At 38.9% G+C, this 19,585-nt stretch overlaps 1 protein-coding gene across 1 annotated transcript; it reads right to left on the reverse strand.

Annotated features, from left to right (window-relative positions):
- Positions 1–21: 21 nt before the first annotated feature.
- On the reverse strand, positions 22–16,794 carry MINAR2 (membrane integral NOTCH2 associated receptor 2). Its single transcript, XM_081500281.1, has 4 exons — positions 15,581–16,794; positions 15,156–15,332; positions 7,351–7,578; positions 22–273 (listed from the first exon to the last, which is right to left on the reverse strand). The coding sequence occupies exons 2-4, from the start codon at positions 15,330–15,332 to the stop codon at positions 94–96; spliced, it is 585 nt and encodes a 194-aa protein (XP_081356407.1). The 5' UTR covers positions 15,581–16,794; the 3' UTR covers positions 22–93.
- Positions 16,795–19,585: the final 2,791 nt, after the last annotated feature.

Raw genomic sequence — 19,585 nt, forward strand, 5'->3', positions numbered from 1 at the left:
TATATTTACACTCCACGAACATGTTTTTCTGCAACTGTTTATTTAGAAAGATTTTAAAGAAATTTGAAGTGACTGGGTAGTTTAGATGAAACTTTAGATGAAAAAAGTGCTAACAGTCACTATGGAAACCAAGATGCAGGCAACAAGGAACAGAATCAGACCTATACGACGATATTTTGAATGCTTCTCTTGTTGTTCTTCCTTCTTCAGTAAAGTATCAAAACCAGGTGTGTACATTTCTCCCAACCAAAACCTTAGGTCATTAGGATTTTCCTAAAAGAAAATTACACGGAGGATAGGATCAGTCAATGCTGCAGACTAATTAAGACTGCAGAATAAGAGAGTATAGGTACTTGACATCCATATTCACATGACCTTGAGTGAGGCTTAAGTGTCAGAGCTCTAATAACAGAAGCTAGGCCTCTCTGAATAGCTGGAACGTGCAGCTACAGCCTCCTGGCTGACCAGGAATCCTCAGGTTCAACCTGTAGGCCTGCATGACAATTCACTGTTTGCAGAATAAATTGTTCACACTTTAGGGTCACAAACACAAGAGTGTTTCTGCCATGTTTTTGCCAATTTAGTGTCTCTTACAATTTATAAACGGTGTGTGTCAATCAGGTTAGTGAGTTGAAATAAAATTAAAATTCCTTGCCTCAGATGAGCCTTGGGGGTTTGATTTTGTTGGCATAGTAGGAATGAAGATGTTTGCTGAACTTTTCAGTAAATCCAGAAGCTGAGTTCCATGGAAGGAGGAGTAAGACAAAGGTCCAAAGTCTTCTCCATGCTTCTCAAATTTCTGGTCTTCCGTGTAGAGGGCTACAGCACGTTAGCATGCAGAAACTCTGGCACTGTTGCCCTTCTGGATAAAGGACCCGATCTATCCTTTTCCATCCTTATTTATCCCCACGTTTCTGATTCTTTCACAGGCCTTGTCTCCCTTTCAACACTACGGAATTGTCTTCAACTCAAATTTATCTCCTATATCCCCAAATCATCTGCAGACTCTACTGTCCATACATCTAAAACACACACACATACATAATTCCCTGTTGTCTCCTGCTATATGTGTGAGTGTGTGTGTGTGTACTCAGTCATGTCTGACTCTTTACAACCCCGTGGACTGTAGCCCAATAGGCTATTCTGTCCATGGAATTTTCCAGGCAAGAATATTAGAGTTGGTAGTCATTCCCTTCTCCAGGGGATCTTCCCACCCCAGGGAGCTACCTCAACTACGTCTCTGTTGTCTCCTACATTGGCAGGTGGATTCTTTACCACTAGCACCACCTGGGAAGCCCTTATTTCAGAGCTAAAGATTCAGTGTCTATGCCTGGCATCTAGTAGACAAACAAATAATTTATGGTGAATGCTGAATCTCTATTTTCACAAATCCATTTCAGGATTTATTGTTTCTCATTCGGATTATTGCAATGGCTTGTAGCTGGGATGCCCACCCTCTCTCGGATTCTCTAGTCTCAGTGACTTCAAGTTAGCCAGTTTCCATGGCCAGGTAATGAATTAGCTTATTATCCTTGTAATAACTAGCTGGGTGGATTCTGGTGATGACAATATCACTCTTCCATTGCTATTAGTTTCAAAGTCCAGTCTTAGGAAAGCTATTAAAAAAAATTTGAATGATCTGTGCAGAAGGATAGATGATTTAAAAATCCTTGCCTAGAATATACAATGGAGAAAAGACAATCTCTTTAACAAGTGGTGCTGGGAAAACTGGTCAACCACTTGTAAAAGAATGAAACTAGAACACTTCCTAACACCATACACAAAAATAAACTCAAAATGGATTAAAGATCTAAACGTAAGACCAGAAACAATAAAACTCCTAGAGGAAAACATAGGCAAAACACTCTCCGACATAAATCACAGCAGGATCCTCCATGACCCACCTCCCAGAATATTGGAAATAAAAGCAAAAATAAACAAATGGGACCTAATTAAAATTAAAAGCTTTTGCACAACAAAGGAAACTATAAACAAGGTGAAAAGACAGCCTTCAGAATGGGAGAAAATAATAGCAAATGAAGCAACAGACAAACAATTAATATCAAAAATATACAAGCAACTTCTGCAGCTGAACTCCCGAAAAATAAACGACCCAATCAAAAAATGGGCCAAAGAACTAAACAGACATTTCTCCAAAGAAGACATACAGATGGCTAACAAACACATGAAAAGATGCTCAACATCACTCATTATTAGAGAAATGCAAATCAAAACCACAATGAGGTATCATTTCACACCAGTCAGAATGGCTGCTATCCAAAAGTCTACAAGCAATAAATGCTGGAGAGGGTGTGGAGAAAAGGGAACCCTCTTACACTGTTGGTGGGAATGCAAACTAGTACAGCCACTATGGAGAACAGTGTGGAGATTCCTTAAAAAACTGGGAATAGAACTGCCATATGACCCAGCAATCCCACTGCTGGGCATATACACCGAGGAAACCAGAATTGAAAGAGACGCGTGTACCCCAATGATCATCGCAGCACTGTTTACAATAGCCAGGACATGGAAGCAACCTAGATGTCCATCAGCAGACGAATGGATAAGGAAGCTGTGGTACATATACACAATGGAATATTACTCAGCCATTAAAAAAAATACATTTGAATCGGTTCTACTGAGATGGATGAAACTGGAGCCCATTATACAGAGTGAAGTAAGCCAGAAAGAAAAACAACAATACAGTATACTAATGCATATATATGGAATTTGAAAGATGGTAACGATAACCCTATATGCGAGACAGAATAAGAGACACAGATGCATGGAACAATTTTATGGACTCTGAGGGAGAAGGTGAGGGTGGGACGTTCTGGGAGAATAGCATTGAAACATGTATATTATCATATGTGAAACAGAACACCATTCCATGTTCGATGCATGTGACAAGGGCTCAGGGCCGGGGCAATGGGATGATCCAGAAGGATGGGATGGGGAGGGAGGTGGGTGGGGGATCCAGGAAGGGGAACACATGTAAACCCATGGCTGATTCATGTCAATGTATGGCAAAAACTATTACAATATTGTAAAGTAATTAGCCCCCAACTAAAATAAATAAATTTATAAAAAAAAATAAATAAATAAAAAAATAAAAAAATAAAAAAAATAAAATAAAATAAAAAAATAAAAATCCTTGCCTGAGAATATACAATGGAGAAAAGACAATCTCTTTAACAAGTGGTACTGGGAAAACTGGTCAACCACTTGTAAAAGAATGAAACTAGAACACTTTCTAACACCATACACAAAAATAAACTCAAAATGGATTAAAGATCTAAACGTAAGACCAGAAACTATAAAACTCCTAGAGGAAAACATAGGCAAAACACTCTCCGACATAAACCACAGCAGGATCCTCTATGACCCACCTCCCAGAATACTGAAAATAAAAGCAAAAATAAACAAATGGGACCTAATTAAAATTAAAAGCTTTTGCACAACAAAGGAAACTATAAGCAAGGTGAAAAGACAGCCTTTGGAATGGGAGAAAATAATAGCAAACAAAGTAACGGGCAAACAATTAATCTCAAAAATATACAAGCAACTGCTGCTGCTGCTAAGTTGTTTCAGTTGTGTCCGACTCTGTGTGACCCCAGAGATGGCAGCCCACCAGGCTCCCCCGTCCCTGGGATTTTCCAGGCAAGAACACTGGAGTGGGTTGCCATTTCCTTCTCCAATGCATGAAAGTGAAAAGTGAAAGTGAAGTTGCTCAGTCATCCGACTCTTAGCGACCCCACGGACTGCAGCCTACTGGGCTCCTCCGTCCATGGGATTTTCCAGGGAAGAGTACTGGAGTGGGGTGCCATTGCCTTCTCCATACAAGCAACTCCTGCAGCTCAATTCCAGAAAAATAAACAACCTAATCAAAAAGTGGGCCAAAGAACTAAACAGACACTTCTCCAAAGAAGACATACAGATGGCTAACAAACACATGAAAAGATGCTCAACATCACTCATTATCAGAGAAATGCAAATCAAAACCACAATGAGGTACCATTTCACGCCTGTCAGAATGGCTGCTATCCAAAAGACTACAAGCAATAAATGCTGGAGAGGGTGTGGAGAAAAGGGAACCCTCTTACACTGTTGGTGGGAATGCAAACTAGTACAGCCACTACGGAGAACAGTGTGGAGATTCCTCAAAAACCTGGAAATAGAACTGCCATATGACCCAGCAACCCCACTGCTGGGCATACATACTGAGGAAACCAGACTTGAAAGAGATACGTGTACCCCAATGTTCATTGCAGCACTGTTTATAATAGCCAGGACATGGAAGCAGCCTAGATGCCCATCAGTAGATGAATGGATAAGGAAGCTGTGGTACATATACATAATGGAATATTACTCAGCCATTAAAAAGAAGACATTCGAATCAGTTCTAATGAGGTGGATGAAACTGGAGCCTATAATACAGAGTGAAGTAAGTCAGAAAGAAAAACACCAATATAGTATACTAACACATATATATGGTATTTAGTCAATCGGTAAAGATAACCCTGTATGCGAGACATCAAAAGAGACACAGATAAATAGAACAGTATTATGGACTCTATCGGAGAAGGCAATAGCACCCCACTCCAGTACTCTTGCCTGGAAAATCCCAATGGACGGAGGACCCTGGTGGGCTGCAGTCCATGGGGACGCTAGGGGTCGGACACGACTGAGCGACTTCGCTTTCATTTTTCACTTTCACGCACTGGAGAAGGAAATGGCAACCCACTCCATTGTTCTTGTCTGGAGAATCTCAGGGACAGCAGAGCCTGGTGGGCTGCCGTCTATAGAGTCGCACAGAGTCGGACATGACTGAAGCGACTTAGCAGCAGCAGCATGGACTCTATGGGAGAGGGCAAGGGCGGGATGATATGGGAGAATGGCATGGAAGCATGTAAATTATCATATGTGAAATGAATCGCCAGTCCAGGTTCAATGCATGATATAGGGTGCTGGGGGCTGGTGCAACAGGATTACCCGGAGGGATGGGATGGGAAGGGATGTGGAAGGGGGGTCCAGGATGGGGAACACATGTACACCCATGGTGGATTCATGTCAATGTATGGCAAAACAAATACAATATTATAAAGTTAAAAAATAGAAAATAAACTAATATAAAAAAATAAATAAAAAAGAAAGAAACTCACAAAAAAACAAACAACAAACAAACAAAAAAAGCCTTGCCTGACTTCACTCTTATTTTCATTTTGTCTGTGTCCTAATCAGAGGCCTGCACTTTGCCTGCAAGGTTAACACCTCATTCTTCAGTAAGAACTTCCATAATGGAGACTATCCACTCCCACATTCTGCTTATAGCTTGCGTTGGTAACTAAGTATGGGGTTCTTTTCTCCTTTTTTATTCATGAACTTAGTAATTCAGGAAAATGGGAGTGACCAAAAGCACATGGAACTTTCATGGCCTGTAAAGTAGTTGAACAGGTTTCAGAAATTAAGTGGGGCATTCCATGTGCTAATTAGGAGACAGGGGTAGGGATGCTGATGAAGTAAGTTGGATCAATGAGGTGCAAGAAGAGATACTAATACAAACCAAAGTCGTGACTTCATGAGGTCTGCACACCGGTCTCCAACCTGAGGGGCCTCTGCTCTGAGGTTAGTGTGCAGGTAGCAGATGGGTGGGAAGAGGGCCAGCCCTGGTTTTAGTAAAGCGATATATACATCATATTCACATCCAGTCTTCCTAAACATATCATGGTATTGCTGACAAAAAATTACCCCTCAGTGCCAATAATATTCAGTTTCTTTAGCCTTACATTTGAACTTTGAGTCTGTTTATTAGCCTTATTTCCCCCATTATTCTATTACTTTAGCTGTAGCTCTAGCAAAAATGGACTACCTATTGCTCTGACCAACTCTCTTACTCTATTATATTTGTGCCTTTATTCTTGTTACTTCTGATAAAATAGAGCCTCTCCTCTCATGCAAACGACCCATGCCATCTGGAATTCTACATATCCTTCAAGTCCAGCCTAAATTAACTTTTCCACAAAGGCTTCTTGTAATTCAGTGTGACTTTGTCCTCTTTTGAATCTGCACAGCACTTTCTACTGATCATACAGTCACTGTCTTCCTCTCTGTCACTTCCTCTGTCTTGTCCTAGAGTTATTGCTTGTTGTTAATACTTCACTCAGATGAACTTTTGGAGGGCAAGAATATTCATCTTTATAGCACCCTTGTCATTCATGTAAACAACAAAGAAAAGAACAGAGGCTCTAGCATCTAGTCAAGAAATGTTTGTGAAATACACCAATATATCTTTCCTAGTTGTAGAAGGTTATTTCCTAGAGGTCTTGACCTTTGGATTCCTGTTAAAAAACACAAGATTACTGTTGCTAGGGGGAAGCATCTGTTATGGAAACATCTCTGGAGAAGAGGCTACCTTAAGGATGAGATACACTAAATCCACTGGGAGATAAAGAAACTTCAAAGCTTCTAGACAATATTTAAAGGCGTGCAAATTTGAGATTTTTTACAGTATAAGACTTTAAGGGGATGGAATGCTGTCCCCTTCAGAAGGAACAGCCTGTAGGTGACTAGGGTATGAAGCTTAGGACAGACATACACTGTTACACTTGGAAAATGTCAGCCCTTTCTGGCCCTAGGACACACAGAGGCCAGCCAAGGTTGGGTAGGAATCCAGTCCACTCGGAAAACAGAGGGTCCCTTTCCCTGCTTTTCAGGGATTCCTAGACTTTCTGTTTGAAGGGTGACACCGGGGGAAAGAAAAGGAAAAACTTGAGTTGGGTTTAAACTGGGTGAATGAGTTCATTGCATACTTTTCCTGTGTTGAAATGCTTTTGTTTTGTTTTGTTACTGAGACACAGGAAAATGTCCAAAATGTAAATCTGCAATCTTAAATCACTGAGTCGGCTTGAAATAAAATGATCTTTGATGAGAACTGCCTTGCACAATGCCTAAGACACAGCAATTAATCAACATATTTCAAAAAATGTAGAATAAGGAACTCATGTATTCACAAACATAAATGATCCCAAAACTAGGGAAAAACACTTAATCTTGCAAATTGACTTTCACAACCTGATGCCTTCCAGGTAAACCCATCTTCTTGTCACATCATTTCTTTCTCTCTACACTGTAGTGATGCTGGTAATTGCTGAAATTATAAAACACAAAACACATAAATAAACACAAATACTGACTAGGAGAGAGAAGGTAAAGCCAGAGGCCAAAATGACCTCAAATCTGGAGATTTTGTGCCCAGTGAAGAGTGCCTCTCACCTTAATACCCATTTCTTTTAGGATTATGTAACTGATCTCCCTCATCAATTAAAAGAATTGATTCTTTGCCTTGAGTACCTTCAGATGCCCAGAGAGGTTGGTATGCAGGGAACGCTTGTCATATTCCTCAACGGTCCACGAAGGATTCTTTTTTCTTTCTTCCATAGCTTCCTCAAAACTTACATCACCATATAGAGGGTTATTCTTCAGAACTGATGATAAGGATGGTGGGGGGCTGTCTACGGTGATGGTGCCCTTCACACTGGATCCCCTCATGTGTTGAGCAGTAATATTCTTCTTTTCTCTCTGTCAGGAGGCACAGTAACAAAGTTTCTCTTACCAAGAGGTCACTAATGATAGGGAAGGAAAATGTGAAATAACTGTACCAGAAAGTTTAATGATTCTTCCTGGACCCAACAGATTAGGACAATGAATGAAGGGAGAATTCTAGGATCTAGTTTGACTTAGGATTCTATCACTGAGTTCTTTCTTTGCATGTGATCATGTTCGGATTCAGTAATCATTCATTAAAATGTTATTTTACAATGACAGAGAAAGAACAGCGTTCCTTAATTCAAACACTAGAATTCTAAAGAAAGTCGTTTTCCCCCAGTTCACTTGCATTGAGATTTAATGACATATTACCTCTTTCCACTTGTGCATTCTATGACTGAAAAAAATAATATTTAACATTGATGTATTAATCCAGCAAAGTCAAGATTAAAAGGCATTTCATAGCTATGCTTTGGCTTTCATGGGAACTTCCTTGGGACTCTGATTTTAGACAGCCTGGAGAACTGGATTAACTTAGCATTTCTTATACGTTGCTGTAGACCAGCTGGCTATTGGATAGCTCTATTTCTGACTTTCAGATCTTTAAAAACTTAAAAAAAATTAAACCATGATATACATGTAGAAAAGTACATATGTTATAAATGTAGAGTTCAATACATTTTCACATATCAAATAAACCCAAGATACTACCAAAAAACAAACCAGACCAACATACCCCACACTACCTTCTAATCACTCTCGGTTCCCCTCCCCAAGGATAACCAGTATCTCCAGAATCCCCATCACAGGTCAGTCTGCACTCATTTATAGAAATGGATTATACAAAAACAATGTGGTTTTTCTGTGTCTGGTGTGACCTTCATATTTTTACTTTGTTTTTTTTTCCTTATGACTACAAAGCTATTACGAAGATAGAAAAATTTCAGATTAAAATTTATTCATTGACCAAATAAACTAGAGAAGAAACAGAAAGCATATAGAGTGATGTCTTGTTACCATAGGGCATCAAGGGAAAGGAATTCCACGTAAGTTAATTTTCAGAAAACTTAGGTTTAGCTCTTAAAAACTAGTGACACATTTCATTATCTTCAAGCAATTTTTCAATATATATGTGTTTCACATATTTCAGCCTTCTTAAACAGAGAAGTTTAAGTAGCAATTAATATTTTTCTGAGTTATATTTATAATCATCAATGCACAGATTCCCTCACATCTATTTGGGGTATATAGGTCATATTAAATACATATTTATATAAGCAAAGTTGTAAACTAATATTTGCAAATATTTACTAATATTAGCATTAAATATTTACTAATATTTACAAAGTTGTAAACTTCCTTCTGAAATGGCTGGTAGGCCCCCCAAAATCATCTAGATAAAGCCATTTCATATTCTCTTTGGCCTAAGGTTTCCCTAATTTTCCTAATCCATACTTCTTTTAGATAGTTAAGAGATCAACTTGGAGGTCTCATCTGACTTTATTAGATTGCTGGTCTGTTCAAAATCAATTTATATTCTATAATACTGAAGTTTGCAATGAAATAATAAATCATCTTGACTTAGCATTCATCTTTAAGATGGATGAACTCATGAAAAATGTTTCTGGAACTGAGAAAAAACAATTCGATATAAAATTTAGATAGTTTCAGTTTAGCATAATTCTGACTCAAGTTTTTTGCTTCAAGGCTAGATATCTATGATCATCTTTGAAGAGAAATAATCCTTCTGACGTTGAAAAACTGGCTTTGTTTTCTTGACTCCTGGATTATTCCTTGAGTTTCCTAAATAAGAAAGCTTTATAAATCAGAAAAATAGTTTTAGGGGCTAAGGAAAAAACACAATACCCTCTGTTACAATGTATAAAAACCTTGAGAAACTAATATACAAAAGATAGAAAAAATAATCAGAGCTATTTTTAAAAGAACATTGAAGGTCTTAATTCTAAACAGTATTCTTGAATGTTTGAGGTTTAGAATTTAGTGCCATTTATTTTTGCACTGTATGACAATTTCATGTCTGAAGGACATGTGAAAGGAAAATTAATAGAATAATTTTATTAAGAATTTTATGGAAGAAATAGAATATACTAATTGTGGTTGAAGTTCTTCTATATTTTGATAAACTAAAAAAATCTCTTCAGAAAGAAAACCAAAGCATGTCTTTGATTTTAATTTTTCTCTCTGCATTCTACATGAACTACATTTATCAAAAGTAAGTACAATAGTAATTTCATTATTTTAACAATATGGGCTCTCAAATAACTTAAAAAAATACTGTTTAAGGAAATAAGCTTCAAAGCTTATCTAGGCTTTTCTGTATTAACCATTACTTTGTCCACATATCCTTTATACACTTTAATCAATATTTATCCCATTTATGTGTAAGTCAGCTATCATTTAATAAAAATAATGGAATAGAAGACTTTCAGACAGACAAACATTGAGAGTATACAATTAATAGGCCAATAAAGAAGGAACTTCTAAAAAATATACTTCAGGAAGAAGAAACCTGACATTAGAACGAAAGGTTAAGATTCAAGAAGAAATGCTAGGAAAAACAAAGAAAAAGAACAAATGGAAAAAAAGCTGATGAATAGATACAGAAATCTAAGCAAGCACTGATTTTATGGTAAAATAGAAATAATAATCACTAATCTGTGAGTTTTAAGATAAGAGAAACCTAAAACTAAACAGTAAAATCTTTAACAGATATATCTGACTGGGAAAGTTCTTTTCTTCTTCTTGGCCACACAGCATGGGGGATCCTCATTCCTTAACTAGGAATTGAATCCATAGCTCCTGCAGTGGAAGCGTAGACCCTTGGGCCACTTGAGAAGTCCTTAATTATGAAATTTTAATAAATACTTTCTCTTAGAGGGTAGAGATACTACTAAAAAATAGAGAAAGAATGTGTAGTTTCTAAAATCAGTACAGCAGAAGAAAAAAGATGACGGAAAGTTAATCTAAAAGATAAGAAACCTGAAACATAGAATACAGAGGAGAAAATCTTAGGAAACAAAAAAATTTGAAACAATCATGTTAAATATAAATAGATTAAACCCTCTATTTAAATAATAGAGACATCATATGAGATTTTTAAAATACTTAAAATACAAGAACTCAGAAAAAATGAGAGTGAAAGTACATAAAAATATATAGTAGGCAAATATAAACAAATAAGAGCTGGTGTTGTGACTGGTCAAATACTCACCAATTTCATTTTTCCTTTCTGAGCACAAGGCATGACTGCCTTCCTCAGGCTGTTTGACATTAAACTGGGCCCACTCTTTCTAGTAGTTGATGTGTGGTCAAAAGTAACAGAGATCATTTCCAGGCCGAACCCCTGAATTCTGCAACAAGATTTTTGGCTCACCTGTCCTCACTTCCCATTTTCCACTGTATCACTGTAAGCAAGGATTCTGAGGTGGCAGAGTTATGTAAGATGAAAGAACTTCGAGCCCCAGGATACTGCTTGGAAAAGAGCTGCCCACCTGCCACCCCAACCTATCTATCCTTCCTCAGACTTTCCATGCACAAGAATGTTTTTCTTCTTCTTAGTTACTGATATTTTGTCATCATAGTGTGGCCTAGCCTACATTCCCCTTAGTACACAAAGTGATAGCTTGAAATTCTACAACTGTTGGCACTGGCTTAGCAGTTAAGAGGTGGAGAGGGATGAAAGGAGTATCAGAAGCTGGACGGATGGCTATTCATATCATACAGCGAGAAATGTTTGGCGTGTTATCTGTGGTCATTTGGAATCTAATCCCCTGTAGCTCTATGAGGGATATTATAAGTAATACATGTACAAGGATCACAGCATTGTGTATTATAAGAAAGAGATGAAATGATAGAAAGAACTGAATCATTTGCAAGAAAGAAAGAGAGAAACTATGGAAATTTGATGCCTTCTATTGTTAAAAATCTGATTGTTTATGGACTCCAAACACTAATTGAGCCAAAAAAAAGAAAAGGAAAAAAAAAAGAAAAACAAAAGTCATTTAAATTTCCTAGTAGAATGAAGTGACTCAGGATAAAGGTCATGTTAGGGTGTGGTTTCATAACAATTACTCCTGACTGTCTCCAGGCATTTGTCATTGAGTCAAAGGATGGAAAAACGGAGGCAGAAAAGCAAACCGTTAAAGCCTATTTGAGAGCAACGCCTTCAAAGAACTTAAGGTGTATTTACTGACATATAGAAGTGACCACAACAAAATAGAAATGATTACATTAATAAATAGCTCAAACTAAGTTTTATAAGAAATGTTTCACCAAAGAAACCACAAGCCTAGACCTAAAAGTTTTTAAAAGATTGTTAAAAATTACAGACAAAACCAACAAAACAACAGTAACCCTATGCCTCCAAACATGGATGTATTTATTATTAATGGATTAATAGGGTGAATTTTGAAGCCTCTACAGTCTTAAGGGGGGCCCGCTCTGATATGGCAAAAGACTTTGATGAACAAGGGAATGCTTCCTAGTGAAATAGGATATGGAGTACTTGAAACAGAGACAGTCCTGGAGAAGGCATGACATATGTGTTCACAGACAGATTGTGAAATATAGTTATATATAGTTATATACACAAAAACAAACAAAGCTGAGGGAGAAAGAAGAGATATTAGAATTTAAAGGGAAAAGGGAGCTATAAGACTGAAAAAAAAAAGTGAGGAAAGGTGATTAGGAAATACTCCCAGGAAATGACCTTGTCTAGAAACCAAGGGAAGAGCAACCTCCTTAACCTTGATCTTCTGCTCTAGTTCATAGGTATAGTACAGAAATCCCTTGGGCTCTCAAACAGACGTCATAAAAGCCAGGAAAAGATATAACAAATAGATTAGTCTGGAAAGATTCTGAAGTCTACAGAAGAAAAATCCCATTACAATATCTGAAAAAATATATTTTATCATTTATACCAAAATAAAAGGAATTATTTTTTTAACCTTCCTCTATAAAGGGATTGGCAGAAATATTTGCAATACATTTGCAAATGCCTTCATCAGATACATGCTCCCAATTATTTCAACAACCAGAAATATTAGATTTTGGCAAAAGTTTGTTCATTGCATTGAGAAGAAATTTATCAGGAAGCCTTCTTTATTTCTCTAGTGCAAGAATTAAAGAAAAAGTGTAAATCTAGTTAAATCAAGAAGTACCTGCCCACAGAGCTTAATAGAAGTACTGACTACACCCTCTAACACGCATTCACACACCCCCATCCATCCACGGTATATATCAAAGAATGCAAGTGGTATTATCTGCTATTCCAAATTCTAACGATAGACAAATTTAAACACATTTGGGGATACTATTAATAGCAAATGACGCTGATGATACCCATTTCTTATTCTCTTAAAGGAAACTCTGTCAGTTGTTTTTACCTTATTTGCTCTCACTTTTAAGGAACTATGTAAAATGAATACTACATCAATTTTGCAAGTGGAAATACTAAAGCATGGACTGAATAAGGGCCATAACTGATGCCTCTCAAACTGGTTTATTGTGGATTTGAAACAAGAAACCAAGTTTCAAATCTCCTTATTGAATGTTCTTCAATTGGCTTAACGTCTCCCCACAGAGTTAGACATTAAGCTAACAAAGTGAGGGTTTTAAATTAAGAACTACTTAACAGCTGCCTGCCACCTCCCGCACCCCTAACAACTCAGTCCACCCGGTATATTCAGTACCCTTATTCCAGGTATCACCATAGCTACTTACAACTTTCATACATTCTTTTCTATTTGTTTTTTTACCAATGAATATTACCACTCTTGGATTTTTAAGATCCAACCAAGGAGAGAAGCATTATTTATTGACATATTGCAATCTACAGTAGCAAATATAATTGTTTTTACTCATTTGAGCCACACTTACCCAACTAACTAAATTTGTAATTGATTTACTTCTTCCCTCCAAGCATTATTTAGTAGTGTATTGGCCTTTATTCAGTCATTAGACATTTCTTTTTAGGATAAAATTATAACTAAATCAAGTTTATTTATAGTTTACGATTACCAATGACACATTCAAAGACATATGAAACAGATTTTTACGTCCTTGGTTTGCCCTGTAAAACTATTTCTATACCTCAGGGCCTGTTGGGAAAAAATGCCCTTTAAAATTCACATTTCATTCAGGTTTAGGAACAATATTCAACGGAGCTCTAAACTGTGAAGTTCCACATGAAGGAAACAGGTCAACTCCAGTACTAAACAAAAGATGTTAGATCGGTGTGTTCCAACCTCAAAGGAATTTATTGGATATGTTTTCTTAGACTAAACTTCATAGCACAGGGGGGCCAAGGTATTCTAAGCTGACTTTTGAATTATTTTAGTTCACGATATAAACAGTAAGAAAGACAAAGGAGGAATTTCATCGCATTTAACTTAAACTAAGCAAAACACACAAAAAGCAGCCACCAAAAAGGTGTGTGTGGATGGGTTTTGAAAACTACAAAAGGGAAGAAAATAAAATTTAAAAAAAAGTCAGTTGTCATAATAGGCTGCCTTACAATGGAAATGAATTAAAACCCTCATAGGTGGAGGAAACACTTACATAACCATCCAAGTGTACTTGATTCTGAATGATCTCATGATAAAGGTCCCGAGAAGCCCACAAACACATCACAAAGGAGTCACTTTACACCAGGACTCATGAGTAGCAACTGTTTCTTAAAAGAAAACAAATTTCTATTCAGGGAATTTGAACCACTCCAAAGGATTTAATGATTTGCAGGGGTTTGTAGGTCAGTCACATCTGTTCTGAAATGAAATGCTTCTTCCTGTTTCTAAATTGACTAACCCTTAACCCCGTTAGCCCTCATGTCTTAAAACAAAGATTATTCCTATTTCATGAGCTGTGCAACACTCAGGGCCTTTATGTTTCTTTCAGCACATGGAACTAATCAGTTGTATCCTTCTCTTGTGGTTAGCAAAAAAGAAGGAAGATGCAGCAGAGAGCAAGAAATAAAGTCTGGGTTTGAAGACTGCTTGTTAAGTCTTGTCTACATGGATACCCGCCGAAACAAAGAGCCTCTACAATAACAGCCAGCACCTTTCACAGGTAGAGAGTTCCCTCTATTTTCTTTCTTCCCACCATTAGGTTTCCATTGTTTCACTGTTTGAGTTTCTTCCCCATGAGATGAAAGGGAGCCAGTCTAAATGAGGTGCAAGCAAGATTCAGCTGTCTTAGAGGCCATGTATGAGCCCACAGTGTAAGCTTCAGATGCTTTATGCCTAGATTACACCAGAAGACAGAGGTGGGGTTCCACCCAGAGCCATATCTGCAAATGTAGTAATTGAGCTGAAAACGTCTGAAGTGAAGGCTAGGCAAAAATCTAAAAAGAAGACAGTATGAGAAGCTGGGGCATGAAGGAAAATGAATGGTTGGGATAGTTCACAGAGTTGATCAAGTGATCAGAGAACGTCTCCTTCCCTTGCGGAAAAGAGAAAGCCCCTTTCTATGGCAAGAGTGAGCAGCTACCCTGTACTCTGTTGCCTGTAGCCTTTTTGCACAAATGATGAAGTGGCAGGTGCTGAGAAGGCAGCAAGCCCCCATCCGCATATATATGTGCTCCCAGACCTCACCTGTGAGTAGATGAGGTTTTGCCAGTGTTGTGCAGCAGGGTAATTCCCTTCCGGAAACCTCACCAGGCTGGCCTGGAGAAGGGCTGAGTTTCTCATTAAAGACTTCACATCGAGCTGCAGGAACTTGTCAGGATGGTTGTTATTTGGCAAAACAGAGAGATCCATGCCTCGCTGCATCTACAGTGGAAAACAGAAGTGAGCAAGGCTGCTGCTCTCAGAGTGGTCCATTATTAATGAGCCTGAGGGTGCCCGACGGGCGTGTGAAACCATGGCTGTGGGCTGTGCTTAGAAACCACTCCCGAAATGACATATCAACACAGGGGACAATGTAGCACCCTTACTTACCCTTCATACCACACACACACACACACACACACTCTCTCTCTCTCCCCTCGGATGCTTGAATGGAACAGCTGTGCCCATACTTATTCAATCGTAAAGGATGAATGAAGATGTCTCTTCATACAGAAATAACAGCTTAAGAGGAAGTCCTCTTTGATCAAGGCTACCAGAATTTCAGGATCCCAGTCCATAACTTGGAGCACATGCTACAGTCACCTGTAGAGAGACATTAATTGATACTTCTCTTTGAACACTGCCGAGCTGACCCAGCTGGCTTGGCCTTATCTCCGCAGCCTCACATGTGATATGCAGGATCTTGTTTCTTCTCATGTTTTGACTCCCAGAGTCTCAGGGTCATGGGAAACCTACCCGTGTTTAGGTTGTCGGCCTCAGCTTGAGGGGGAAATAGCAAGAATTTGCTTGATCGTTTGCTACAGTAATTTAGTGCCCCAAACTACTGCCTTGGTCCATTCACTCTCTGAGGTCTCTCTGACTCTGTTCTTAGCTGTTTAAACTACTGTGATGGGTCTCGGTGTTCACAAAGCAGGCTTGGAAAGGGAGGAGAACATGGTGGCTGGGTTTGGATGACGCATTGTCCTCAGTGAACCCATCTGCTGTTCAAGGAGCCAAGGTGGGAGTGAGGTTATGGAGAGCATCTCAAGCCAGGAAGTTATGATGACTTTAAGGTGATAAAGCTCTCTCATTACAAGCCACCCTGTCCCTGGCAAACCATACTTCTCACCAGGAAAATATGGATTCTCATCTAGAGAAAGAGAAGGCAAAGGATAGACACATCAGCAGTGTTTAAAAGACACAGCCTGTTATGTTTGTGCCTCAGATGCAAACCCATCTGATTCAGCAGGAAGGATTTTCTTATAAAGGTAATGGGGTTACATGTGGAATATATCAGCACCAGATTTCAGAAGAGTGCCCTATGGCTTATTAGACTCAACAGCCAGGATGTTCTCAAATCAAGCAGACGCTAGAGAGTACTTCCCTTCTTTATGGCAATAAACATGCTGCTGCTGCTGCTGCTAAGTCGCTTCAGTCGTGTCCAACTCTGTGCGACCCCATAGATGGCAGCCCACCAGGCTCCCCCATTCCTGGGATTCTCCAGGCAAGAATACTGGAGTGGGTTGCCATTTCCTTCTCCAATGCATGAAAGTGAAAAGTGAAAGTGAAGTTGCTCAGTCGTGTCCGACTCCTAGCGACCCCATGGACTGCAGCCTACCAGGCTCCTCCAGCCATGGGATTTTCCAGGCAAGAGTACTGGAGTAGGGTGCCATTGCCTTCTCCAATAAACATGAGGGAATTGAAAAAAATCATGTGTCCTACTGATAGCTGTAAACTGGATTAAACAACCAGTGTTTTCCACAATAATTTTTGGACCCAAACTCTATCACTGTCTTACAATACTTAAAATATTTGTTTTTTTTTTTTAAATCAGTACACTTACCAGAGAAAGTAAGAAGGACTTCATATGACAGTTGATAACAAAGAGTTAAATCATCAGTGTTTGAAGAATCAAGTGTGTTGTGTGTATGTACATGTCCTTGGTACTCTCTGGACTTTTCTGGCTGCTGCCAGAACACATCTAATGAACAAATATTTCTCAGGCTGTTTGCTTTTCCTAAAAGATTCTTTGGGGAATAACACACATCTTCAAGAAGAACCTTACTTCTCTTTGGCTCTCTACATTGGCAAGTGGAGACACAAAACCCAGATCCAAATATATTTGATTAGATCCTTTCCTTAGCCAAAGTATGAGGTAGGCGAAATGAGCCATCAGTTTTCCTTAGGCGTCCTTCCTTTTAGATTCCTCCACTGTGCTCTAGATGCCCAGAAGTTTGTATACTGTCTCCTTCCTTTTATAAGTTCAGTTTCACACTGCCCATCTTCTCCCACCATCCTTTGTCTACCATCACCCCTAAACCATCAGGTCTTATTTTTCACTCTGGGTAGCCTACATGACTGACTATCAGGAAATCACGCTTTCTCCTCCCTCTTCTGCTACTGGCCAAGCCCCGCTCTCACTGCCCCCCTAAACCGTGCCTCTGTTGAGGCCAGTCCTTCTGCCTAGAATCATTTCTTCCCAACCCTGGATGTTGACCACTTCCTAATCATACTTCACGGACCATGGCTGACACCCAGCCTTTCACAGAAACTTCACATATTTTCTCTAGTAAGAGAAATGATTTTTCCCTCCTTTGAAATTTCAGAGTGATCTGTTTATCCTCTTATTATCTTTTGTTTGATAATATATTTCTCTCTTTTTGTTTATGAGCCGCTCTACTGGATACATCATGAAAGAGCAGCCTTATTGGATGCTTCCATCCTCACACGAGTCATGTCTAAAGAACCTCACAAAGCCCTTTGCTCAATAATGGTGGCTGTTACCTCTTTCAGAGCCCTAAAAAGGACTCTCCTCTGACTGGAAATTGATCATGCAATTAAATTTGATTAAAAAATGGCTTAGTGCTCTGTTTTTCAATCAATCATGCCCAGTGAAAAAAGGATCCCACTGCTAAATATATTTATGACATACTCCATATTCTCTTCTGGTAGTTTATAATGCACAGACTCACACGGAAGACTGAGAAGTTCCACTTCATTAATGTTGCTGCTGCTACTGCTAAGTCGCTTCAGTCGTGTCCGACTCTGTGCGACCCCATAGACGGCAGCCCACCAGGCTCCCCCATTCCTGGGATTCTCCAGGCAAGAATACTGGAGTGGGTTGCCATTTCCTTCTCCAGTGCATGAAAGGGAAAAGTGAAAGTGAAGTCGCTCAGTCGTGCCCGACTCTTAGCGACCCCATGGACTGTAGCCTACCAGGCTCCTCCGTCCATGGGATTTTCCAAGCAAGAGTACTGGAGTGGGGTGCCATTGCCTTCTCCGTCATTAATGCTAGCATTCGCCAAATTTATTTGATCACATAACACCCATTTCATTGTTCTCCTTTCAACACTACAAAAAATTGACCTGAGAGTGATTGGGTAAATACTATCTTAAGGGTTCTATTTCTTCACTGTCACTAACACCTTCATTCTAGAGGAACAGAGTATAAACAAATATAAGTAGTTATACTGTAGGAATAATCTGGTAGAGATCCGGATATCTGGGCCTTCTCGACTCCTACCATGCACCTAGTCATTTGTTCTCTTTCTTTAAAACAAATGTTCATAAAAGCATCATTTCCCCTTGGATTTGGGCCTAGAAGTCTTTTGAAACATGAGAATGATAAAAATAAAATTAAATGTGGTTTACTAGGCGAAACTGTCTAAATATTAATTAAGCATATTCTTTTTTCTTCTCCTTATCCTCCCTCAGTCCCTTCCTTTCTTATGCCAAACCAATTAAAATATCCGGAAGTGTTTCCACTGGAAAAGTCTGGACAATATTCAGATGAACAGTTGGGGTTCATAAAATTATCTTACTTTGAAAATTAGTTGGATAGTTTTGATTAGAAAGAAAGCCTGTGATTAGATTATAAATCCTTCTGCATCTACCATATAACATTTTCAAAACTGATGAATAAGGGAGGCAATCAGGTTACCTGAGTGCACAGAAGCTGAAGTCAGGTGTCTCTGTGACATGAAACTAACCTGTGCTCTTGGGCAAGTGCTGAGTCTCTCTGGGTCTCAGTTTCCTCAGCTACAATGTGAAGGTATTAATGGTTCCTTACAAGGGTCCTGTGAGGTTTAATAGGTATAGTTGTTAAGAGAACACTTAGCATATATTAAGTGCTTAAAAAAGGCTCACTGCTATTTTAAGAGAGCATAAGAAATGGATTTTCATTTCGGTCATCTCTGATATAAAGCGAAATAGGGAAAATAAAAGAAATTTGAAGTCATCGTGCATGTGTGCTAAGTCGCTTCAGTCATGCCTGACTCTTTGCAACCCTTTGGATTGTAGCCTGCCAGGCTCCTTTGTCCATGGGATTTTCCAGGCAAGAATACTGGAGTGGGTTCCCATGCCCTCCTCCAGGGGATCTTCCTGAGTCAGGGATCAAAGCTGTGTCTCTTACGTCTCTTGCACTGGCAAGTAGGTTCGTTACCGCTAGCTCCACCTGGGAAGCCCTGAAGTTCTAT

The sequence above is a fragment of the Giraffa tippelskirchi genome, chromosome 6 (genome assembly GCF_054371585.1).
Source record: "Giraffa tippelskirchi isolate mGirTip1 chromosome 6, T2T-mGirTip1v1.2.pri, whole genome shotgun sequence".
NCBI classification, from domain to species: Eukaryota; Metazoa; Chordata; class Mammalia; order Artiodactyla; family Giraffidae; genus Giraffa; species Giraffa tippelskirchi.